Source organism: Nannobrachium achirus, assembly GCF_963921795.1.
Source record: "Nannobrachium achirus genome assembly, chromosome: 8".
Classification (NCBI taxonomy): Eukaryota; Metazoa; Chordata; class Actinopteri; order Myctophiformes; family Myctophidae; genus Nannobrachium; species Nannobrachium achirus.
Window position 1 is genome coordinate 35,298,082 of NC_137817.1, and position 27,500 is coordinate 35,325,581.

The following is a 27,500-nucleotide window of genomic DNA, read 5'->3' on the forward strand; positions in this document are numbered from 1 at the left end:
TGTGAATAGACAGGTATTTTAGACCGTTGTGTGAGTGTTTATGCAATCTTCTTTCACAGTGCCACTCTCCTGGCCTTCCTGGTTGAGTTGCTCAAGAGCTCTGTGGCCATGCAGGAGCAGATGCTGGGAGGGAAGGGCTTCCTGGTGATCGGATACCTCCTGGAGAAGGTACGCTAGAGTTTCCCACTGTCATATTTGTCAATGCCAGGCTGGGAGGCAGTGATTATGTTTTCGCCCCTGCCCGTGTGTCCGTCTTTGCGAAACTAATCTTGGATACTGCTTGACCAATCAGTGGCAAACTTTGCATGCACACTGTGCACACTCAGTACAAACTTTGTTTTTATTGGCCTCATGGCAGCGCTATAACAGGCCTCTTTACGTTTTTGCCTATAATTGTTGAGCTGTAGTTCATACAAAAAAAACAAAAAACAAAAGAAACATACTGCCATCCTGGTGGAGATAGGCACTGCAAAGAGTGCACTTTTCTTGGATATATTTCCACTAATTTCTTTCAAGCTGTTATTCAATTGTAATGGTGTCATACTGTATTTCCTCCTAAACTGTGCAAGCCAAAAAACGAACAGTCCTTGATGTCTGTTTTCTTCCTCCTTATCTCAGTGTCGATCAATGTAACAAAAAACAGATTCACAGTCTGTGAATAAGTAGATTCAACATCACCACCATTTACAAAGTCTTTGATCAGTGCTTTGAGCGTTTTTAACACACAATTGATTCTCAGTGTGAGATGACGAATCAAAGAGTGTACTATGTTGTGCTATGACAGAAGCTAAGTTAGCCAAAAGTTTTGTTGGCAAATCGGGGAAGCCCTTTGATCTCTCTTGAAGCCGCTGTTGCCTTTCCCCTCCGTAGATGCGCTCGCTATCTAAGCTGTGCAGTGCACTCTCCCAACTCCTGTCAACATGTTCTGATCTTCCATCACTAGCAGACCTGAGCTCTGAATATGTGTCAGTGAAATGAAAAGACCCAGAGGGAGAGAGCACCGCAAGGCCTTTCTCCTTTCTGTTTGGCTTCTTTCTCTTTCTCCTTCTCCATCACCCTTGATTTTTTTTCCTGTGTGTGATGTACAGCGTGCCGGCCTCCCCAGAGTGCTCGCGCTTTTGTAGAGTATGAGAAATGACTCCTCTGTGTCACTCGCTGACTTGCCTGCCTGTTGGCATCAGCTGCTGTTAACTAACAGCCAGGCAGAGTCGGCACCTGAGAGCTGACAGTTTCTCCCCGTATCCATCCCGCTGCCAGGTTTCACACTTCACCACTACGCGCTGTATCGCGCCATCTGTTTCTGTGCTGTTTAGGACACACCTTCCATTCGCAGTCTCTCCATTTATCCCTCTCTCACTGCCCTGACTGCCCCACCCACCTGGAACCAGCAGGTGCCAGACCAAAGTGATAACAGTTCTCGTCACACTGAAAATCCGTCTTATTGCAAAGTCACTTACTACCCTACCCTCCTCCACAATTAACCGTCAACTTAATGGGATACATAGGTTCATCTTTCTTGATCTTGGTCAAAAATAGCCGTTCCACGAGCCGTTCTACACAAGCTCACAACGTGTCGCAACTCCACGCGTTGTGAGTTTGTAGATCTGCTATTTTTGGCAAATGTTCCACCCCAGGATAATGGATGTTGGGGATATTTTGATTATCGCGATAATATCGTAAAACAAACAAAAGAAAAAGTGACACAATAATCGTGACATGAAATGTTGATATTGTCCCATCCTTAGTCTGTTGTGATGACATTGCTGTGCTTGTTCCTGCAGTCGTCGCGTACACACATCACTAGAGCGGTGTTGGAGCAGTTCCTGTCCTTCAGCAAGTATCTGGACGGCCTGACACACGGGGCTCCGCTGCTCAAGCAGCTGTGTGACCACATCCTGTTCAACGCTGCCATCTGGATCCACACCCCCGCAAAGGTGAGCCCGGCCATCGAGCCAGTGGTGTAAAGTAACTAAGTACATTTACTTAACAACCCGTTTAGGCCTAGAATTATTGAATGCTTTAACCAGTGAAAAATAGCAGATATACAGCCGCGCTGCGAGCTTGTAGATCTGCTATTTTTGAAAAAGCTGTGAAAATGTGTGCAAATCTCTGAATATATGTATTTTCAAAGCGAACGTTTTGTAACTCAAATTTTGCTTCTGGGGAGTCCCTGGAACTAGATATTTTGAGTTGGGGGTCCGTGGCCAAATACATATCATTTTGGGGGTCCTTCACATGAAAAGGTTTGAGAACCACTGACATAGTAGTCTCTCAAGAACAGACTAACTGAGCTCCAGTTAACTCTTATTGTGCCTTGGACCTTATTAACGTCCAGGGTGCCAATCCCGAACTAGTTCGGGATTTATTAAAAAAAAACACGGCCCGCGAGAGCGTCGCGCCGCCGATATTTGCCATCCACTCCAATGCAATCCAGGATCTTTAGAGCTCATTTTCTCTGTTCCATGCATATCCATGAGGTGTGCAAGGTTTAATCACGGCTAAATCGCCGAAAATAGGGCTTCTAAAATGCTTGGTAGCCAATAGCTAACTTCAAGCTAACTTCATCCTGTTCCTGTTCATGCACAAAGGAAAGTGTTCAGGCGCGTCATGGCTGCGCACGGCTTGTGCATATACAGCGTATGTCTATGGTGGATTCTATGGCCATTGGGCGCCCTCTAGTGGTGATTCTGGGCACTGAAAGGGTTAAGTGACATTGAGGGACATTTTCTTTGACAATGGCAAGCCAGATTGCTGACATAGAAACATAGGTTTTTCAAAAAACCTTAGAAGCATTCAAAAGACACACAAAAAAAAATAGCAGATCTACAAGCTTGCAGCGCGGCACTCGGTGCCGCGCTGTAAGCTTGTATATCTGCTATTTTTCAATAGTTAAAGCATAAAATAATGATACACAATAATGTGTACCCATTCTGAATGGGTTAAAGGGATATTCCACTTAATTCCAAAAAAAAGAAAAAAACGTTTGGTCATTAACGTCTAATCAGGCTTTTGTGAACACCCTGGACAGATTTTTATTTGCTTGATTCAATATTTAGATATTTGATATTCATTTTATCAGTTACAACAAACCCATTGTAACTTCAAACTCCATTTTAACCATGATAGATTCATCAAAAACACCGTCTTTTTTCTTGTGACTCATACTACCCTCCTAATACGTGAGTTGGCTGTATTTTTATTTTATTTTTTATATATAACCTTTTTCATTTATTTATTTTTTTTTTGGGGGGGGGGGGGGGGGGGGGGGGGGGAATGGAAAAACTTTAATACAATAAAAGCTTTATGTTTGCTACTGTATATTTTCTCACATATAGTATCTCATGGCTGCAGGGTTTGTTGCTTGCTTTTTCCAATCCTGTCCTAAAGCCAAATGTGTGTGTGTGTGTGTGTGTGTGTGTGTGTGTGTGTGTGTGTGTGTGTGTGTGTGTGTGTGTGTGTGTGTGTGTGTGTGTGTGTGTGTGTGTGTGTGTGTGTGTGTGTGTGTGTGTGTGTGTGTGTGTGTGTGTGTGTGTGTGTGTGTGTGTGTGTATGTATATATATATATATATATATATATATATATATATATATATATAAAAATAATGGTCCATGAAAATAGATGAGGAATATCAAAGAAGCTGAGTTTGCATGGCGAATACATTTGCCTTAGTGATGCTGCTGGTGGAACCATGAATAAATAAATGACAAAATAAATACAGAAGTGTCTCCCTGGAGGCTGCCTTGTGGCAGAGCTCCAGCATGGAGCACATAGCGAGGGTAAGAGGGGGAGAAAGAAAGAGGTCATGAAGTGAGTTTTAGCAACATCGGCAATCAAAAGCTGCAACTTGCTGTTCCCTTGGTATTCAAATTCAGTTGATACAATTATTGTGTCAGTGTACCACTTTCAATCTGGCATCAGATTTTGGAAATTATCATTATTGTCATTTCAAAATATTGTAAAAAAAAAATCCCAAATCACTTTTTTAAATAGCTCATCTACTGTACAAGCTCACAATGCTTAATGATTCGACAAACGTTGTGAGCTTGCATATATTTTGGATGTCCTTGGCATGGAAAGGTTTGTGAACTCAATTGTCACTATTCTCTAAAAACATTGCATTCAGAGAGCAGTCATGCCAGGAGCATTCAAAAAGACATCCGCTGAGATGGGTTTTAATTAGATGGTCGGTCTGATCTTGGCCTTTTGTACCCACACTGCTCTGAAGGAAATCAATTTTGCCATTGAATTCTGCTTCAGACCCATTCTCATGGAAATGATGTTATCGTCTGCAATATGGCATACCAAGTCATGCTCGCATCTTAACGGTTTGGCTGGGGTTCACAGCGTCTCACATTCTCATTCCAGATGAATGGCAAAAAGCTGTTCTGTTGGAGTGACTGTGGCAGGAATGACACATTGTGTCAGACCTGTTGCTAATTTCACTTAACACTTAACTCATTTACTGCTATGAAAAAGAGTGTTTTTCACTTACCTTTGAGAAGTCGCTGAATATTCTGCGTCGCTCGGATTGGGAGCTTTCAAAAGACGCCCCCCCAAATAATTAATTGGTGAGCCATAGGCTGGCGAACAGCACCCCTAGTGTCAAAACAAAAAAATTGTCAAACTCGGCAGTCAATGAGTTCTGCACTCAACACAGGACACAGTAATAATGTGAAATCTACTTTATACCTTTCGAAACTACACTGAATTAAACAAGTGCTAAGTGTTTAATGGCAAGGATGGGTGCACTTCCATTGACCTTCCCCATTACACAGTTTCATACATAATAGTCAAGCTTTTGTAACTGTTAATTGTGGTGTGTGTGTGTGTGTGTGTGTGTGTGTGTGTGTGCGTGTGTGCGTGCGTGCGTGCGTGCGTGCGTGCGTGCGTGCGTGCTGCGTGCGTGTGCGCGCGTGCGTGTGTGTGTGTGTGTGTTTTCCCACTCCAGGTGCAGCTCTCTCTCTACACGTACCTCTCTGCAGAGTTCATCGGGACAGCAACCATCTACAGCACCATCCGTCGAGTGGGCACAGTGCTGCAACTCATGCATACACTCAAGTTCTACTACTGGGCCGTCAACCCCGCCGACAGCAGTGGCATCATGCCAAAGGGCCTTGGTAAGCACATGCACCGTTTTGGAACTGCACATTTAATATTCCCTCAAAAGAAATTGCTATATTAAATGTTGGGGTTTAATAGGCTTACAGTATGTTTTTGTGATATGCAGGACACAATAAAAGCACTGGACTCTCAGAGTTACAAATGGATTCATTAACGCTGAGGATTTCACAATGTACAGTATACTGACATCACAATGATGTTGCAAATGAATTCCGTCCTTGTCCCTTTTATGCCCATATATGGAGATCCCTGATGTCATTAATATTAAGCCCATATGTGCGTCACATATGCCCATACTGTATATTAAGCTCATATCTGGGAATGCCCATATATTGTATGGACGTATTCATGGGTTGCATTTGTAGTCCTAAACCGGCCATATTGAGGACCAACACAGGTGTTCAATTTGTCTGATTGGCATAGAACCAATGTTCTACGTTTATTACGTTAATCAAAACACCTGTGTTGGTCCTCAAAATGGCTGGTGTAGGACTACAAATGCAACCCATGAATAGTGTCAGTCTCAAGGGGTCTATGACATCAAACATCTATGATATTAGAAGTCAGATCTCCATTTTTGGGAAAATATGGCCAAATATTGGCCACATTTTGTCCAACTTAAACAGTCAACCAGGTCTGTGCATTTTTTGGTCAAAGTTGATCGCATTAATAGTCTTTAAAAGACAAAGAAGCGGCTTATAGGTTTTTTATTGTTTTAGACCTTTCTGCCACACAGAGACAAACATAGGCAATCTACAAGCTCACATGTCACATCGTGATGCTTGTCAATCTGCTTTTTTTCTTTTTCTCCCTTTTTCTGTGCGCAAATCCTGTTAAAAGTATTCAGTGATTGTTAAAAATGATCTAAAGGTTGCCTCTCATCTGTGGGCGGCTGTAGATGACAGTGAGGCAGACGCACCACATCAATACCCCCCCCCCCCCCCCCCCAGCAGGGTGCTCGGTGTGGGCACTGGGGCTCTAAAAGCCAGGCCAGAAATATGACTGCCATCTCCACTCTATAAAACAGCAGCACATCACCAAGCAGGCTGTGTTAGAAGTGACAGTGCCCTTGAACTGTCGTTTCCTTTCTTTCTCTTCGTTTTTCTTCTGTGAAATGTTCATTTCCCTCGTCTGAGAGGTCTTTTCATGTTTGGTACAGACACCATGGGCACTCTGTGCTGCACAAAGACTGGATGAAATGTTTCCTCTAAGTTAAAATGAACTACAATGGTGTACCACCAGTTATGCCAGGAAAAAAACATATGTTAATATTATATTAGTTTCAAGGACAGTCAAATGATCGTTATTATGATTAATGGTCATTTTATTACTATAACTATTAGGCCTATATTCTGCAGAACAATTCAGCTTTTACTTGTATAAGTGACACATTACTGCCATGTTATTTGTGACCAATGGAGGCAGTGGAGGAGGGGGGGAAGGAGTTGGAGGTTATGGAGAATGGGGGTTATGGACTTGAGGGACTTCATCGGGGTATGGCTGTTTGGATTTGGGTTGGGAGTCATTAGCCTGGCGTAGCCAGACTATATACTAATGCAGCTAACTAACTGCAGTATATATTGTGTTAAAGCTATACTGTGTAAGATGCCCAACTAGTGGTCATTAGCCCTATAGCAAACCGCGGTCGCGTCCGCGTCTTTCGGACGTTTTTCGTACCTTCAGACCCCCGCGTCTGCCTCCACCTCGCTGAGATCTATCTTTTAAGGGGTCCCTTGTTCCTGTGCGTTCAGTAATTCCAGAGATACGGACTCCTTCACCCTGCCTGGTATGCGAAATTACCTAGAGAAGGGATGGTACAAACGGGCGACAACAAATATGGCTGCCATAGCGACCCCACTTCAAGATGCGCTGTGATTGGCCGGCAGTTGTATAACCCTCGCTGTGATTGGCCGGTAGTGTGATGACGCAATTTTGGCGCGAGATCCGGTCCACGGCAAGGATCTCAGTTTACATATAGAGAAGGCTTTACAGGCTGAAATTCACGGCGCGGATCTTCTAAAACTTTTGTGATTTAATAGTTAGGAGAATTTTAAGATTTGTTTTATAAAAAAAGTTACATAGTACAACTTTAACATGGGAGGATTGTTTAGCTTTGCTAGGCTAGGGAGTCATGGGGAATGGGCTGGCGGTTGAGGGGTATGAGGAGTTGTGGGAGTGGGGGGCGGTCAGTGGCGAGCGCAAGGTGTCTTTTGGGAGGTGAGGAAGTTAGGGGGTACAGGGTTTGGGGGGAATTGTTGGGGGGGAGGGGGGCTGGGCCAGTAATGGGGGGCCTTCACGTAGGATGTGGCCAAACAGCTGCAAAGGGTGCTTTTTTTGTATTTACAATCCATATACACTATGTGCATATCTCTGGTACTGTATGTTCCCTCATTTGAATCTCTCTATCAATGCTCCCTTCCTACACTGAGCGAGGGAACTCTCCAGAATGAATAAGTGATGAAAGCTCAAACTTATCTAGACCTGGTGTTCTAGGACAGTGGTCTATATTTACCCTAGACAATAGGCCTTGCCCACTCAAGGCTGTTTTGCTTTTCTTTTTACCACGGGTGAATAAATACTAGATTTTTATTAAAGCTAGGTTTTTGGATGATGATGATGAGAAGTATGTTTTTTCACATGTGTGTTTGACATGTGGAATCTGTACAGCTGACACTAACAGACTAACCCACCACAAGAACAATTGTTTTATATAGATTTTTTTCTTTCATTGCATTTTATTGCACCATGTTATACCAGTCTATGCATCTTAATATACTGTACATACAGTATGTGCTGTGTGTTCTCCAAACAAAGGGAGGGAGGCATGGAATAATTTGTTTGTATGGCTGTCATTAGTCAATCTTGTCGGCAGAATATTGCTGAAACACCCTCATCAGGAGCGTCACATCCATGCCGATCTCAATTGGTTTATTTGGAAGTCTCTGTGCTGACGTGATAGTGCCTCTGTGGAATTTGGAGAAGACATTACGCTACTGTAGGTAGTAGGTATTGGCCAAATGTACCAATGTGCTGCCCTCAAACTTTAGTTTAAAGTTCTCTGGCTGCTAGAAGTACTTTACTTCATGGCAAACACCCACAAACATGGCCATTTGTGCTCACTGGAGTGCCCGGCCAAGCCGGAGGCACCAAACACCAGTCTCCTTGGTGTTGGGCAGGTGGATGGCCAATGTGAGATTAGCTGCGCGCACGCACGCACGCACGCACGCACGCACGCACGCACGCACGCACGCACGCACGCACGCACACACACACACACACACACACACACACACACGATTGGAATACTTTTTGAAGTAGTAATTTAGCCCATCACTGAGGAAATTACACCACCCCTGCAGTGCGCCCTGGAGACATTTCCATACGCTGCTCCATGCAACCTGGAAAGGCTGCCAACACAAATTACCTGAACATGTATGGCATGATAGTTTAAATGACTGATGAATGTGTAAACATAAAGGGATGGTGGCTGGCGTATGGGATGGAGAGCATGTGCCCTGGCACAGGTAGGCGTATGGGCGCCAGGTTTTATCCTTAACTAAGGTTCCAAAGTGTGGCTTAGCTCCAGAAGGACATGCTGTGGGAGACGTCATTCACCATGAAAGGAGAGTGGCCGTGAAAATCCTCTCATGTTACGTTTTAATAGACCCTGTGCCATTGTACCATCTGTCAAAGCTCTTTAGATAGACTTATCCAAACCTTTAAACGTTGTTTTTAAATGCTCTGTTTGTAATTACTTCAGCTGTTAACAATTTGTAAATAACAATAACGGCAAGATTGTTGTTATCTTCAGAGCTTTTCCACATACCTGTACCTGCGTAGACGTTGTCAAACATATAGGCTACTGTATTTGGTAAAAAACATGCACGCACGCACGCACGCACACACTGAATTATGTATGATCCCTGGCAATACACATTGGTGAACCAGCTGTCCCTTACATAAAATAGCAACGTTTTCAGTTGAGCCACACATAAGTAATAATATATTGTTGTTAGAGAGATAGATTCCGAGATGAAGCAATTTTCCTGCAGATCATTCCATTGCTTCCAACGGTGGATTACACTTCCCGATGGATTATGGGGATTTGAGTTTTTGCTTCAGTGCCGGGTGCCACAGACCGCTAGCTACGGTTTACAATAGGAAACGTTATATCCTGACTTAAGTCAGGAAAAGCACTCGATGGTCGGATTTGAAATCTAGACTACTCAGGATAGGCACCCTGTGTGTTAATAATGTGTATAATGGTTTTAAAAAATACTGTACCATTGTAACTCTTGCAGTGGACAACAGAGGGTCTCTTTCACTGGTCTCTGCTTGCCTTGGCAGGTGAGTTTCCCCCCACTATTGTGACAGATGGCTAAACAAAGAGACATACATAGAGCTAGAGTGGCAAGCAGATAATGAAGTGTTCAATTATGGGAACAAAGAGGAGATGTTTAAAACAGAAGCTCCTCCAGCTCATTCTGTTGTGTAGTGGTTTCTTTCTTCCCTCCAGTTACTGATAGAGAGTGCTTTCAAAGTGAATCCATGAATCTTCCCCTTATGCAGAGACTCACTGCCGACACTCACACAGATGACCATTGCTCAACATCTCTCAGTTCCTGACATGAACCCTCAGGTTGAAACTCTCTCTCTCTCTCTCTCTCTCCGCTCTCTCTCTCTTGCTCTCTCACTCTCTCTCCGCTCTCTCTCTCTCTCACTCCCCAAGCCTATTTATTACTGAATAATAGGCCATTACCCAGGGTCAGTTCTTTGTAGCTGCCTCAGTTTTATTTTCATTCTAAGGGAAGCCCTCGTTGATACAGAGAGGTCCATGAAAGGGACGAGAATTACCTAGAATTGTGTTGGAAACTGTGCTGATTAACATTCATAACATACAGCAAGTCTGAGTACTGCAGTATTTACGTGAGCATTTTTTATTCACTTTCCCTGCCCAGATCTTTTAGGGGATGCAAACAGCCGACCTTGCGGTCACAAGCCTCTGCTTCTATAACCTTCAAACTACTGCTGCCTCTTCTGAAATCAGCCTGATGTGAACGTTTCATTGTGTTTGTCATCTGTCCATCTCAGGATATTGTATACAGTATACTGTATGTAGTGTAGTGATTTTTAAACATTTTGTGCCCAAGGCAACATCAATATGCAAGTCACATAACCAGAATAGTTGATCTACAAGCTCACAAAGTTGTGAGCTTGCTTTTCATTATTATTTATTATAACAAATAAATATTATAACATGTGATGCAAGATTGTGGTCTAGCCAACACCAACTCAGGACCCCTGAATCACTGCCCTCCACACTCCTATCTAACATCATGGTCTTGAGCTCTACTGTGTTGTTAGCTTAAGCTGACGTGCCGCAGTGCACGTACGTTGGTGGTGAGCTTTTTTACTTTCCTGGCTTTGACCTGGGTTGGCTCCCATAGTGTTGCTTGCTTGCCTCTAGTTCTGGATGCTTGATGCAGCCCTGCTAATTCTATATCTCTGACTTTGTCTGTGACCCGTGTTAGGTCCCCATAGAGGACTACATGTCTGATGTGGTCCATCCCATCCATGTAACACCTCGTGCCATTCTGAGCACTGTCGCCTCACAGCTAGAAGGTCCTGGGTTTGATTCTTGCTGGGGGCGTTGGGGGTGTGTTCTCTCCTCTGCGTCATCAGTGCCCATAGCTTAGGTGGGGTTGGCGAAAGGGCCTTTCTGTGTGGAGTTTGCTTGATCCTGGTCTCTCTACACTGCCTCCCCCTGGCCAGCCGGGGCACCTGATGGGAGGGAAAGGAACTGATTGGAATAACGTGTTCCTTCCACGCGCGAAGTCCAACCGGAGAAACTCCCCCCTGTCAGGTGAAAAGAAGCGGCTTGGACTCCTCATGCATAGGAAGCATGAGGTCAGTCCTTTGCTCTCCCCAGGTTGGCAGAGGGAGTGTAGCGCCCAGGATTAGACAATAAATTGACACAGGTTACAAAAATCGTGGGATAAAACAAATATAATACTTAAAAAGTCATATTTTTTAAATGTTTTATATCTGACTATATTTACTGCAATAATAACAATAATAATAATAAACCTTTATTTATATAGCACCTTTCAAAACTGGGTTACAAAGTGCTTTACAAAGTACACAAAACAGTAAAAAAGGACAAAGAACAAAACATACACACACAGAAGGTTAAAAGAAAACGATAAAAAAAAAACAATGCAGAAAACAATGCAGAGAAATAGATACTTAACTTAATAATGGTAGAAAACCAGTGCAAATACATCAAAATCTAAATGACAGGGGTTATGGATTAAAAGCTAATCTGTAGAAATGGGTTTTGAGGAGTGATTTAAAACGGGGAACAGACTCAGCTAGCCAGATCTCCAGGGGCAGGGCATTCCAAAGGGTGGAGGCTCTAAACGCAAAAGCCATACGTCCTTTAGTGTTAAATTGACCTGCTGGAATGTCCAGGAGTGCTTTATTTGCAGATCTCAGTGTATGTAGTGGCACATAATTAGACACTAGGTCCGAGATGTAGGCAGGGGCGAGGCCCATCCTGGCCTTACATGACAAGTAGGATTTTAAACTGTATTCTGAAACGGGGGACTAATAATGTGTGATTTTCACAATTCCCAAGGTAAACCTAGCACACCAGTGTGCCTTGGCTCATCTTTTGGGAAACACTACAATATTTATGATAATAATATAATCCCTATGATGATAATAATGATGTATTAAGCATTAGAGAAGTATGTTTTTTTTTTATCAGTACCATACATGTTTTGGAATAGGTTTGTGTGAAATATGAAACACTTTGAAGTGTGTTATGCATTTATCACTGATGGCAATCAAAAATAAATTTCATTCAGTGGACATTCATTATTCTCTGTCTGCCCTTGGGGTACAATAAGCAAACTAATCAGAGCATGAGCAGTGGAGCACAACAAATCCTGAGTGTTAATCTAACTACTGTATAGGAAAGGATGTTGCACTGTGCTCAGCATAATTGGTTGGTTGTGACTATGTTGAATGCAGCACTCATGAAAGTAATATGGTTATCAGCCTCACCATGTTGCTCAGTCTCTGTTCTGTTACGCCTGTATCCAAAAGGCACCCCGGTACAGTTAAGAAAAGGCCCTTTTAGAAATTTCAGCCCCTGCCTTTCTAACATTCTCTGCACTTCCCTGTCTGAGACGGCACACCTCCGTCATCTCCACAAAAAACAAGCGCTCCTTTACAAGAACCAGACTAAACCGGGGTGCTTTTAGGATTCACGCCTCTGGTACAGTATCTCCCCCTCCTCTCTCTCTCTCTCTCTCTCTCTATTAATCAGTGTCTGCTGCAGTTAGCATCCACATTGCAGGAGCAGGGAACTGCTGTATTGATTACATTGATTGGCTTGTGGAGCGGCAGGATGGTCAGGTATCCACCTTCATTATGTCACTGCAACTGTTATTAACAGTTGAACATGTGTACTGCCCAGGAAAGGGCTTGAGGTTATCAGTGTCTGGATAGTCTCGCGTAAGCCAGACTAGGGGACATCTCCGCCTAGTGCAGGCCAGGGCAGACTAGACGGGAGGTGAGCAAAAGGCCATACCTGATCTATTTTAGCAGAGTTGCAGGCAGCTTACACCTACAGCACACAGGGATATTCTGCAGTGAAAGTGCAGAATTCACCCTTTGTTAGCCTTTCTGGTTTGTCCCTGACTGACCAACCAGCAGGCTCTATCTGCCTCGTCCCGCCCTGGTTTTGCCTTTTTTATATTGAATTTGCTAAAATATAATCTTTAGAGAACGGCATTGTGTGCTTGTCAAACTAAAGAGAATGCCTAGCCCCATTTAGAACCTCTTCTATTAACTGTGAGCTAATAGCGGAGGGTGAAGTTCTAAATACATTTTCAGGTCGGGATACCATCTTTCTCCAATCATTGTGGGGATTCAAGTGGTCCCCAGCTAAATGACTGATCACAAGGAACCAAAATGGACACTTACTGGTCTGTAACTCAGAGAGTGTACAATTACATACAATACGATCAGGATGAATAAGTCAAATGAATACTTAGGATTCTAGTGTGTAGATTGGGCCGGGTCCCGGAGATAAAAAAAAAACATATCAAATGGGGGTCATTGAAATTAATAAGGTTTAGAGTCACTGGCCCAGACAACTCTGGACAGTAGTAATATAAGCACAGTTTTTTTTTCTATAAATAGATTCATTCTAAAAATAGCCCTTCTAAAAATAGCCCTTCTAAAAATAGCCCTATAGGCATAGTTTTTTTCTATAAATAGCCCTTCTAAAAATAGCCCTTCTAAAAATAGCCCTTCTAAAAATAGCCCATAGGCATAGTTTTGTTCTAAAAATAGCCCTTCTATTAATATAGGATTATTAATAGTATTTCTAAAAATAACATTTGACATCTGTTAGTGTGTGTGTGTGTGGGGGTTAGATGGGGTGGGTGGTTGTGATTGACAGGTGACAGCTGGGGTTAGAGAGGGAGGGGGTGGTGTTGTGTGTGTGTAAGTGGTCCGTGGAAAGGTGTCAATTCTCACAGTTAAAGGTGTTACCAGGGACCCCTTCAACCTTTACAGAGATTCCATATTGTTTTCGTTGTTTGACAGCACAATCATCAGTGTATTTTGGATTCATGTCAATGTGTGTTTTTCAGATATTTAACCACCATCAAGTCTTAATAAACTACTTAGGCTGCTATTTTGTCACCCCTACACCAAACCTTTTTGCAGAAAACAACCAATCTACAAGCTCACAACGTCTCGCAGCGCGACACATTATGTGCATGTAGATCTGCTATTTTTTGGGACTATACAGTTCTCAGAATATGAACACTAGGGTTTCAGGCCGGGAACACATTTTGCTGTTTGGGAGGGGCTTACAGTACATGTACAGTATGTAGCAACATATTTGTTTTGTAGGCTAATTTCTGATTTAGCCCTATTCTATAGGTTAGGCCTAAATAGGTTAAACTTCAAGGACTCCTAGTTGGAAGAGATGTAGTAAGGACCACCACTACCTTTTCAGAAATTCCATATAGTTTCATTGTTTGACAGTCAGATGACAGATTGACAGATATTTAACCACTTGAGCCATCAAGTCTTAATAAACTACTTAGTTTGCTATTTTGTATCCCCTACACCATACCTCTTTGCCAAAATAACCAATTTACAAGCTCACATACATTATGTGCATGTAGATCTGCTATTTTTGGGACTATGCAGTTCTCAGAATATGTACACTAGGGTTTTTTAAACTCCAAGGACTCCTAGTTGAGAGAGATGTAGCAGGGACCCCTCATCCTTTTTTTCTGAATTATGAGTGAGAAATACAATGAAAAGAATGCAAGCAACGATGTACCTACAGCGCTGGTATACGCAGTGCACATGTAGTAAGCATATGCAGACAGTGTATGCTTTATCGTCATAACATCTTGTGGATGAATCTACTAGTGAACCCTAATCTGGTAGTTATAGGTGGTACTGTATTAGGCAAAACATCATAAAGGGTAGAACTGGTACTGTACGTAAAAAACTCTGACATGAAATTCATGATCAATCCCTAACATTATACAGTGGTTATTACTAACAACACTCATAAGTTGAGTTATCACACTCTTACATACAATTTTTTTTCCCCTAATTATATATTTCAATAGATGACACATCCTGAAATGGTACCTAAGTTACACAAAATGTCAAATCTCACACAGTAGGTAATGCCTAATGCCAATGCAGTGAGTTAGAGAAGGATTTTCACCCTAACCACACCATGTACGGTATAGGGGATCATGGTAATTAGACAACTTATTGTTTTCTTTCTTGGGTGTTCTGTAGGCTAAGTACGTTTCTAATGAACATGCTATTACTCACACCATGTGCGTTATATTTACAGTAAAAAATGGACACATAAGCTGACTATTTAGTGTTTACATTATTCTACTTCACTGGTATAATAGCATGGATGTATGGAAGCACAGCTATACAATGCTACTAAATAAACCAGTGCTACTGTACCTTTCTATTCTCCTCTCATTACATATTTGTTGTCCCACTACAATTAAAAAGCTCACCCAGTCACCCTCATACACATCTACAAAACCCAGTACATCAACAAAACATCAACACTCCAACATATTACAGCACAACAAAAGCTAGAACACATGCACAATGCAAAACATGAAACCAAAAAGTCACAATATTACTAACAATGTTACTAACAATGTGTTCAATAGACTAGTGTCAATAAACTAATAGTTTCAACCCTTAATCCTAAAACATCCAATAAGACAGCAGGTATATGGCTATATATGTTATATTCAGTCTGAATAGTAGTTTGACTGATTGAATGAAAACATTTTGCATAGGAAAGAGTACACTGGTAACAAGGCCATAACAATTATAGATTTGCAAACTGAAAGGTCTATGACATTAAGAGGAAGATATCCATATTTTAGGATTGCATGCATCATATTGTATTGAAAATGTGTAGATTTATTTATTTTTTGAGTACAGGCTTATAGATGGGCTCTTTTGAGTCCCAAGGCAACCAGCTTGTAGATGTGTTATTTTGATGGTAATAGCTTACAGATCTACTATTTTTACTGGGGTGGTGATGTAAGAGTATTATTTCCATAAGGGGTTGCATAATCTACTGGTAATATCGTATGTTTTATCATTTGGCTCGGTAGGGCTATGTATGTTGAATTCAAGGCATTAGTTGCGTTGTCAGTAGTGGTATTCCATCTGTAAGATAATACATGTAATTCTCATTAACATTACAAAATGAGAGAGGAACCAAAGTTATAGATCTGCTATTTTCACTAGTTTGACTAGCTCAACTACTTATAGTTTTATTGCTGAGGTCCAATCTGGCTTTCAAGATGTCAAATGATTCAAAAGATCTATCTAACCACATCTTGATCACAAAGTGTAACTTAGTAATACAGTAAAAGCCCTAAAGCCATCATAATGTTAAAATTGGTAAATGTTCATCCAGTTACTGTTTTATTCATACAGTCAGATCATTTTATTACATGTCAATTCCCTATAGGTCTATTAATTCTTACCAGGCTACTGACTATCTCCACATTCAGTATTGGTAAACGAGGTTTTTTTCTATTATTTTTATCTGATATTAACCCCAACTATGGTCTCTGCTACAACTATATCGACCCATCCCATAAACATGTTACAATTATATCAACAAAGCGATGACCGATTAAAAATAACCTCATATTAGTGTTTTAACCACTTGAACCATATTGGCAAAAATGACCGATCTACAAAGCTTATAGCTATAATGCGACAGACCTGTTACAGGGTGGGGTCTGTGAGAAAATTAGTTTACTCTTTTTGCGTGAACAAATCTCAAACAGCCTAAATATGGGGTCTCACTGTGTATAACCTCATGATATGCATGGGACTAACCATGGTCAGTCAATTTACATTGTTTTCACTAAAACATCCCATTACATGAACATGTTAACATTTTTAAAGTTTGTGACATTAGTCCAATACACAGAAAACATTTATTTGTTTATTCGTATATTATCTATAGATGGGTTAAAATACTAGGTATTCCTAAAATTATACTAAATATTGCGTGAAATCTAAAGATTTAACTTGAATGACAGGCGGATAAAAGACTAGTTCCCATACCAAGAGTTGAACCGGGGGCTGCCGGGGTGAAAACCAGGAATCCTAATCGTTAGACCGTATGGGATGCAAATCGTACAAACTGTATAAGTGTACAGGCCAGACTACACAACACAACTATACAACATCAACATGCCTGCATAATATCAAATCAACTACTATATATTCAGCACAAATATACATCACCAACAGAAATCAACACCATACTCACTACACATTGCTAGTAGATCCACACAAAAACATAAAAAACACAACTTGTCCATTAACGTAAAGACAGAATACACAATATGTTCTAATAATAAAGTGTTCAATAGACTAAATTGCGCAATGCACTATGGGACGTTGGAAAGCCGTGGATATAAAAAAGGAGAATGAGAAGTTTACTTCAGTCTCTTTTTCAAAAATGGATAATACCCATCAATTGGGGCTAGAAAAACAGGATTATGGCGAAGTAGCGACCAATGTATTGTATACCTTCGCTAAAGATGTAGAAGAATCCTTAGGCTTTAATGAGAAAGATGGAAAGCCCACAATCTTTCCCGGAATAATTTTTAAAGATGGAGAATATGTACCCACAGGCATAGATCCCTATTTTGATGGATTTATGCAAGGTCGAATTAAATGGATGAATGATACTAATGGAGGGAAAAATATCCCACCAGATGATCATTCAATGTACGCATCTGAAGCAGCTCTATGCGGCCTTCCACCACAACACGTGTCCAGTAGCAATTCAAACAATGATAGTGCTTTCAATTTTAAATCATCGCAGTTTGAGTGGTTAGGGGAACCGGCTAACATGGAGCACACAGGGGTAGGGGATAATCACCGCTGCGGAGCCTGCCACCTTCTGCTTTCAAAGTTTCTGCCAGGCGATAAACTTTTAAATCAGCATGCATTCTACAGCAGAGGAGAATGTCCGTATCTCAAAGCAAACTATACACCCGACCGGTTAAAGATTGCAATTGGTCAGGAGAGATTCCGTAGAGGATTTATTGCGCATCCAAACATAATCACAGCCCCCGATGCATGGAAACTACCCGAAATGAAATTAACAAACAGGATATATGTGACACTGGCTACACAGGAATGGTGTTACTTGTGCGGACGTTCAGCTGGTAATCATGTGCAAAACTGTTACCAAAAAATGACAGAACTCATACATAGCCTTAACAACGGGCTTCTCGAATTCAAATTATAGTTAAAGTTCTTACAACCGTGATTATACGGTGACATTGTGAATATGTATACATTGGAACCCTTGTGTATTTTAGCTTTTCTGTGTGAGCACTAGCTATGCTCTTTACTCCCTGGTTATCACTCTCCATATTCATGGTCCTCATACCTTTAATCATAATGAAAATAATGTTTTATTTGCTGAAAGCAATGTGTAATTAGTTGATGATTGAGTATAATCCTGACTAATAATTTAGAATTGGTTTGAATAGTATGAAAAGAGATCTTACAGCACATGGATGGTTCTACAGCCATGTGTACAGACTGCGTTCATAGCTACACAACCATGTCTTGATTGTACTTATTGTACTATTGTGTAAAGCTAATATTAGTATTAGTTCACCTATGAAAAGAAGAAAAATAAATAAATAAAACACTATATCAATATTATGAGTTTTCTTTCTTCCAAATGTACTTATGATCAGCTTAAAAAATGGGTATATTGCATATGCATATATGCATATTTGTTAAAATATTTACCACTAAACATTACTAGACATCCCTGTGTAGTACAGTGGTAAACACAATTATACACAGGTATTATTTAATAACTGAGCATGAACATGAACACCATAGCTATTGAAAATGGTTCAAAATGCATGTATATCATTTTGGGTTACATGTCAACATGTCAACAGGTCAAAGCTAATACAGTAAAACCAACAACCAACAAGTATATTCGTATATTTTATTTAGACAAGTAAACAGGAACAAGTATTTACAAGGATATAATGATATACAATACAACTGACTGAATTCACACACAAAACATCACTATGGAGTACAAAGTGATAATAATAATTTACACAGAGTTCATTAAATAATTGAACATGATCACCATAGGTGATTCACCATAGGTGATTCTTCTTTCTTCTCAGTAAAATATACATTATTGAGAACTATAGTTCAGTACATGTTTATGCAGCTGGTGATGAGTTACTCCAAAATGTAACAAATTCATTCAGCAAATCATCTTTCTTCATGTATCCACCCAACACATGATCAACATTCATGTCATTATCGATTTTTTTCATGATATCATTCACATTCCTCAGGTCATACAGAATAGCTTCACATATGCCCTGTACTCGGTCGATCGGTATAGTGACAATTCCTTGAGTTTCCAACACCCACATAACCCCTGGTATGAATCGACCAGTCCATAGTTTATTCATTAACTGTTTAAAACGATTGAATACATAATATTTTGGGATGGGGTATAGGCATCGATGTTCGATTTGACTGGGATGATCTATTTGACATCCCTCGCAGTCATCTTTCCACTGGTCATTTATAACCACATTCATCAGCTTGGTGACGCATATTTTTATAATGTCCAAAAGGATTATATTCCCCAGACCATCAAGCTGGTCCATAGTCAGAGTTGAATCCATCGTAGATGATGCTGAAAGCCATGGTCTGATGGAAGGTAGTGTAGGGTAATTCATAGGTGAAGATGGTGGAGCATCGAGACTAAAGTCCAGAGGATCATCAAAAAATATTGGTGATGGTGTAGGTGAAGGACCGAACGCAAGGGCATAGAATTCGTCATCATCTGTGTCACTGACAGATTCTGTCCATGGCTCATATTTTATAGCTTCCTCTGGAAGAGTAGTGGTAGAGTTGGGCTTGTCAACAAAATCTTCCATGGTTACTGATGAACAACACCGTACACAAAATACCCTTATATTGTGTAAGCAGGGCAATAGGCGTGGTTGGTAGGGTGGGTGGTGGTGAAAAGCACTGTACGCAAAATACCCTTATATAGTGTAAGCAGGGCAATAGGGCGTGTGCACCCTATAATTAGATAGCTAATTTGGTCAACCCATGTTAACCCAACATTAATGTGATATAGCCTAAAGATGTCCTAATTGCCCCTAATTTATTGAAATCAATCAAAAGATCATTTCTTTGTTTTCTTTGTTTCTGGTTTCATGTTGTTGTCAATTGATTTGACTGTAAGCACGTTTCCTTTTTTGCTTGTGTTCTACAGGGTCACTAGAATTGTACCAGGGCAATGTCTTCAGAGCAGGAAACATTAATATTACACGTCTTGTTTTCAGAATATTCAGGAAAGCATTGCATGTTGATTCACCCTTGGCCATAATCGTGGCCACAAGTTCTGTGGCTGGGTCTGAGGATATACGATACCTATCCAGGGGTGTGATTAGTTTTCGTTCACAGATAAGTGAAATAAGCTTGAATAGATTGTCAATATCTGACATCAGGATGTTTTGAAGTGTTGTCTTGTTTTTTCTTATATTGTCTTGTGCTCTCCTGACTGTATCGCTGCAAGCCATGTATCCAGGACGTCCTTGGTGTTGTGTTGCATAAGGCAAGGCCTTCAATTCAGGTCTAATTGCTATTACTTCATTATATTGTAACATAGCTATGAATCCATGACAGAATTCTTCACCCTTGCACATAATTTTATCCAAAAGCTCAACAGCTGCTGTGTAGGGGAAGTGTGTGTCCATGAGCTGTGCATAGCATACATTGTCAACAAGCTTCGATTGGAAAGCACAATCGTTGAAAAATCGCATGTCTGACATGATTATTTCTTGCAGTCGAGACTTGTTTAGCCTTAAAATCTCTGTAAATGACATTCCCTGCTTGAAACGAAATCCTTCCCCCTCTGTTTCAAAAACCATTGCTGGTTGACCGTACCAACGCATTTTCATCAGATCAGGAAACCTATCTGTAAGTTTTGCATCTTTTAGCAGAGACAGGAACACTTGGCAAATCTTTTCACCCTTGTTCATGATCTTATCAATGAGCCTACATGATGCATCAAAATAAGACATTTGCATGAGGTCCCGGTACTCACAAAACACCAGTGGGCTTTCATCGATTTCGAAAACACACTGGATGGCATATTTGATATCTGGACACAGTATTTTTCTAATTTCTGAACGGTTTTTCCGTATCATATCTTTTGCCGTTATATTTCCATTGTCAATCCCGCTTGGATGACTGCACCATGGCATGTACTGCAGATTAGGATATGTTTCTATTGCATCTGACCCTTGTAGCAAACATAGGAACTCATTGCAAGCAGTTTCACCATTGGCCATAATTAGTTCCAAGAGTGTTTGAACTGTATGTGAACTGTCTGGGTTATTGTATACCATATGCTTGAGCTTATTGTAGTCCTCCTGATCCAACAAATATTCTTCATGTCCAAAGGTCAACTGAAGGAGATAAAGGATATCATGCCTCAGTATGCATTGAAGTTTTTTAGCGTTTTCTCTGATCATATCATTTGCTGACCATCCATATAATAGATTTAGAGCATTACTATCACTGGGTTCTCCTTCCTCTTTCTCACTTGCCAGATGTGAGAAATCGGGTGGCGAAAAGTAAGGTGTAGAATAGTCCACAGGTGATGGCGAAGGTGAACCAGGGCTTGGATAGTATATGCCATCCGTATCAGACATGAAAGTGAGAGAGAGAGTTGGAAGAGTAATGATAGAGCTTGGTTCGTCAGCTTGGTGACGCAAGTCTGCCATGGTTACTGGTGAAGAGTACATTACGACCAATTACCTTATATATTGTAAGAGCAATAGGCGTGGTTGGTAGGATTGTGGATAAGTAAGGGGAGCCATCTAACGATTGGCTATAGTATGTACTGTAGGATGGTAGAAAAATGCGATGAGAAAAAATATATGTTTTGATATTTTTATTTTTGACAAGAAAACGTGATAGATCTTTACATACATTACACATAAACACGTATTATGTGATAATATAATTATCACATAATTATGACATCAACACAACATATTGGTGTGACATATTACTTTGTTCCATCGGTTTCTAGTTCTTGAGCACAGATGATTTTATGGAATTTTCAGATGATTTTATGGAATCAATCCAACCGAGCTTATGGTCATATTCCGGTAAGTGTTGTGGTTTATTCAGGGATATACGCTTGGGTTTCTTTGTAGAGAGGTAGTTTGTAGACAATCCTGATACTACACGATTTACACCGTTCAGGCGATCATCCAGTAACATCATCTTGCGAGTCTCTTTTGCTTTTCTGAAAAACCCATTGATTAATTTCAGCACGTCCTGCAGAAGCCACAAATCACCAGCATGAAAGGCTAAACGGATTGGAAAATACATTTCTTTGTCCATTACAGTCTTTGGTCTTTCAAAGGTTGGTCCCATTGACTTGAATCTCACCAACAACCATAAATATGATCGTGAACAATCGATAAGGAAGGCTTCTCCGTCCGATAAACGAGAAGGCATCAATTCATCTACTTTCACCATATCCGAGGGCTTGATGTAGTCATCTTTGGCCCATCTCCCCCAGTGCAAATAATCGGTGAAATCCTTGATAGCAGTCTCAAACCTCTTAAATTCAGTTGCATAAACCCTCACATGATGCAAATCTGAACATAATGTCTCCCCATCTTCCAATGTATACAGATCAACAAATGGAAAAAGGGTGGGTGGCGAAAAATGGCATCGCATTTTACGTTCATTAGACAAATCCCATATCAGATCATCCTTATCCTGGTAAATCAAACGATGAGTGTCCATTTTACTTGTAAGAATTAGTTTTTCTTTGAAATTTAAAAGAAAAGGGATCAGAGAATTGGAGAGCTTTATAAATGCTCAGTCATGGTAGTCACCATTTATACATTCTGTAGGACCACACCCACAGTGACGTAGGCTGGAACTGAATAATTGTGTTTACCACTGTACTACACAGGGATGTCTAGTAATGTTTAGTGGTAAATATTTTAACAAATATGCATATATGCATATGCAATATACCCATTTTTTAAGCTGATCATAAGTACATTTGGAAGAAAGAAAACTCATAATATTGATATAGTGTTTTATTTATTTATTTTTCTTCTTTTCATAGGTGAACTAATACTAATATTAGCTTTACACAATAGTACAATAAGTACAATCAAGACATGGTTGTGTAGCTATGAACGCAGTCTGTACACATGGCTGTAGAACCATCCATGTGCTGTAAGATCTCTTTTCATACTATTCAAACCAATTCTAAATTATTAGTCAGGATTATACTCAATCATCAACTAATTACACATTGCTTTCAGCAAATAAAACATTATTTTCATTATGATTAAAGGTATGAGGACCATGAATATGGAGAGTGATAACCAGGGAGTAAAGAGCATAGCTAGTGCTCACACAGAAAAGCTAAAATACACAAGGGTTCCAATGTATACATATTCACAATGTCACCGTATAATCACGGTTGTAAGAACTTTAACTATAATTTGAATTCGAGAAGCCCGTTGTTAAGGCTATGTATGAGTTCTGTCATTTTTTGGTAACAGTTTTGCACATGATTACCAGCTGAACGTCCGCACAAGTAACACCATTCCTGTGTAGCCAGTGTCACATATATCCTGTTTGTTAATTTCATTTCGGGTAGTTTCCATGCATCGGGGGCTGTGATTATGTTTGGATGCGCAATAAATCCTCTACGGAATCTCTCCTGACCAATTGCAATCTTTAACCGGTCGGGTGTATAGTTTGCTTTGAGATACGGACATTCTCCTCTGCTGTAGAATGCATGCTGATTTAAAAGTTTATCGCCTGGCAGAAACTTTGAAAGCAGAAGGTGGCAGGCTCCGCAGCGGTGATTATCCCCTACCCCTGTGTGCTCCATGTTAGCCGGTTCCCCTAACCACTCAAACTGCGATGATTTAAAATTGAAAGCACTATCATTGTTTGAATTGCTACTGGACACGTGTTGTGGTGGAAGGCCGCATAGAGCTGCTTCAGATGCGTACATTGAATGATCATCTGGTGGGATATTTTTCCCTCCATTAGTATCATTCATCCATTTAATTCGACCTTGCATAAATCCATCAAAATAGGGATCTATGCCTGTGGGTACATATTCTCCATCTTTAAAAATTATTCCGGGAAAGATTGTGGGTTTTCCATCTTTCTCATTAAAGCCTAAGGATTCTTCTACATCTTTAGCGAAGGTATACAATACATTGGTCGCTACTTCGCCATAATCCTGTTTTTCTAGCCCCAATTGATGGGTATTATCCATTTTTGAAAAAGAGACTGAAGTAAACTTCTCATTCTCCTTTTTTATATCCACGGCTTTCCAACGTCCCATAGTGCATTGCGCAATTTAGTCTATTGAACACTTTATTATTAGAACATATTGTGTATTCTGTCTTTACGTTAATGGACAAGTTGTGTTTTTTATGTTTTTGTGTGGATCTACTAGCAATGTGTAGTGAGTATGGTGTTGATTTCTGTTGGTGATGTATATTTGTGCTGAATATATAGTAGTTGATTTGATATTATGCAGGCATGTTGATGTTGTATAGTTGTGTTGTGTAGTCTGGCCTGTACACTTATACAGTTTGTACGATTTGCATCCCATACGGTCTAACGATTAGGATTCCTGGTTTTCACCCCGGCAGCCCCCGGTTCAACTCTTGGTATGGGAACTAGTCTTTTATCCGCCTGTCATTCAAGTTAAATCTTTAGATTTCACGCAATATTTAGTATAATTTTAGGAATACCTAGTATTTTAACCCATCTATAGATAATATACGAATAAACAAATAAATGTTTTCTGTGTATTGGACTAATGTCACAAACTTTAAAAATGTTAACATGTTCATGTAATGGGATGTTTTAGTGAAAACAATGTAAATTGACTGACCATGGTTAGTCCCATGCATATCATGAGGTTATACACAGTGAGACCCCATATTTAGGCTGTTTGAGATTTGTTCACGCAAAAAGAGTAAACTAATTTTCTCACAGGCCCCACCCTGTAACAGGTCTGTCGCATTATAGCTATAAGCTTTGTAGATCGGTCATTTTTGCCAATATGGTTCAAGTGGTTAAAACACTAATATGAGGTTATTTTTAATCGGTCATCGCTTTGTTGATATAATTGTAACATGTTTATGGGATGGGTCGATATAGTTGTAGCAGAGACCATAGTTGGGGTTAATATCAGATAAAAATAATAGAAAAAAACCTCGTTTACCAATACTGAATGTGGAGATAGTCAGTAGCCTGGTAAGAATTAATAGACCTATAGGGAATTGACATGTAATAAAATGATCTGACTGTATGAATAAAACAGTAACTGGATGAACATTTACCAATTTTAACATTATGATGGCTTTAGGGCTTTTACTGTATTACTAAGTTACACTTTGTGATCAAGATGTGGTTAGATAGATCTTTTGAATCATTTGACATCTTGAAAGCCAGATTGGACCTCAGCAATAAAACTATAAGTAGTTGAGCTAGTCAAACTAGTGAAAATAGCAGATCTATAACTTTGGTTCCTCTCTCATTTTGTAATGTTAATGAGAATTACATGTATTATCTTACAGATGGAATACCACTACTGACAACGCAACTAATGCCTTGAATTCAACATACATAGCCCTACCGAGCCAAATGATAAAACATACGATATTACCAGTAGATTATGCAACCCCTTATGGAAATAATACTCTTACATCACCACCCCAGTAAAAATAGTAGATCTGTAAGCTATTACCATCAAAATAACACATCTACAAGCTGGTTGCCTTGGGACTCAAAAGAGCCCATCTATAAGCCTGTACTCAAAAAAATAAATAAATCTACACATTTTCAATACAATATGATGCATGCAATCCTAAAATATGGATATCTTCCTCTTAATGTCATAGACCTTTCAGTTTGCAAATCTATAATTGTTATGGCCTTGTTACCAGTGTACTCTTTCCTATGCAAAATGTTTTCATTCAATCAGTCAAACTACTATTCAGACTGAATATAACATATATAGCCATATACCTGCTGTCTTATTGGATGTTTTAGGATTAAGGGTTGAAACTATTAGTTTATTGACACTAGTCTATTGAACACATTGTTAGTAACATTGTTAGTAATATTGTGACTTTTTGGTTTCATGTTTTGCATTGTGCATGTGTTCTAGCTTTTGTTGTGCTGTAATATGTTGGAGTGTTGATGTTTTGTTGATGTACTGGGTTTTGTAGATGTGTATGAGGGTGACTGGGGGAGCTTTTTAATTGTAGTGGGACAACAAATATGTAATGAGAGGAGAATAGAAAGGTACAGTAGCACTGGTTTATTTAGTAGCATTGTATAGCTGTGCTTCCATACATCCATGCTATTATACCAGTGAAGTAGAATAATGTAAACACTAAATAGTCAGCTTATGTGTCCATTTTTTACTGTAAATATAACGCACATGGTGTGAGTAATAACATGTTCATTAGAAACGTACTTAGCCTACAGAACACCCAAGAAAGAAAACAATAAGTTGTCTAATTACCATGATCCCCTATACCGTACATGGTGTGGTTAGGGTGAAAATCCTTCTCTAACTCACTGCATTGGCATTAGGCATTACCTACTGTGTGAGATTTGACATTTTGTGTAACTTAGGTACCATTTCAGGATGTGTCATCTATTGAAATATATAATTAGGGAAAAAAAAATTGTATGTAAGAGTGTGATAACTCAACTTATGAGTGTTGTTAGTAATAACCACTGTATAATGTTAGGGATTGATCATGAATTTCATGTCAGAGTTTTTTACGTACAGTACCAGTTCTACCCTTTATGATGTTTTGCCTAATACAGTACCACCTATAACTACCAGATTAGGGTTCACTAGTAGATTCATCCACAAGATGTTATGACGATAAAGCATACACTGTCTGCATATGCTTACTACATGTGCACTGCGTATACCAGCGCTGTAGGTACATCGTTGCTTGCATTCTTTTCATTGTATTTCTCACTCATAATTCAGAAAAAAAGGATGAGGGGTCCCTGCTACATCTCTCTCAACTAGGAGTCCTTGGAGTTTAAAAAACCCTAGTGTACATATTCTGAGAACTGCATAGTCCCAAAAATAGCAGATCTACATGCACATAATGTATGTGAGCTTGTAAATTGGTTATTTTGGCAAAGAGGTATGGTGTAGGGGATACAAAATAGCAAACTAAGTAGTTTATTAAGACTTGATGGCTCAAGTGGTTAAATATCTGTCAATCTGTCATCTGACTGTCAAACAATGAAACTATATGGAATTTCTGAAAAGGTAGTGGTGGTCCTTACTACATCTCTTCCAACTAGGAGTCCTTGAAGTTTAACCTATTTAGGCCTAACCTATAGAATAGGGCTAAATCAGAAATTAGCCTACAAAACAAATATGTTGCTACATACTGTACATGTACTGTAAGCCCCTCCCAAACAGCAAAATGTGTTACCGGCCTGAAACCCTAGTGTTCATATTCTGAGAACTGTATAGTCCCAAAAAATAGCAGATCTACATGCACATAATGTGTCGCGCTGCGAGACGTTGTGAGCTTGTAGATTGGTTGTTTTCTGCAAAAAGGTTTGGTGTAGGGGTGACAAAATAGCAGCCTAAGTAGTTTATTAAGACTTGATGGTGGTTAAATATCTGAAAAACACACAT

General features: G+C 40.0%; 1 protein-coding gene across 1 annotated transcript in view; it reads left to right on the forward strand.

The window, feature by feature from the left end:
* Positions 1–27,500, forward strand: part of nbeab (neurobeachin b) — a gene marked incomplete at its 5' end in the record, with an annotated part of 383,543 nt that overhangs the window by 130,570 nt on the left and 225,473 nt on the right. The window contains 3 exons of the mRNA XM_080732091.1: positions 60–168; positions 1,782–1,934; positions 4,950–5,118. Coding sequence (XP_080588217.1) covers positions 60–168; positions 1,782–1,934; positions 4,950–5,118 — 431 coding nt within the window. The remainder of the gene's footprint in view (positions 1–59; positions 169–1,781; positions 1,935–4,949; positions 5,119–27,500) is intronic.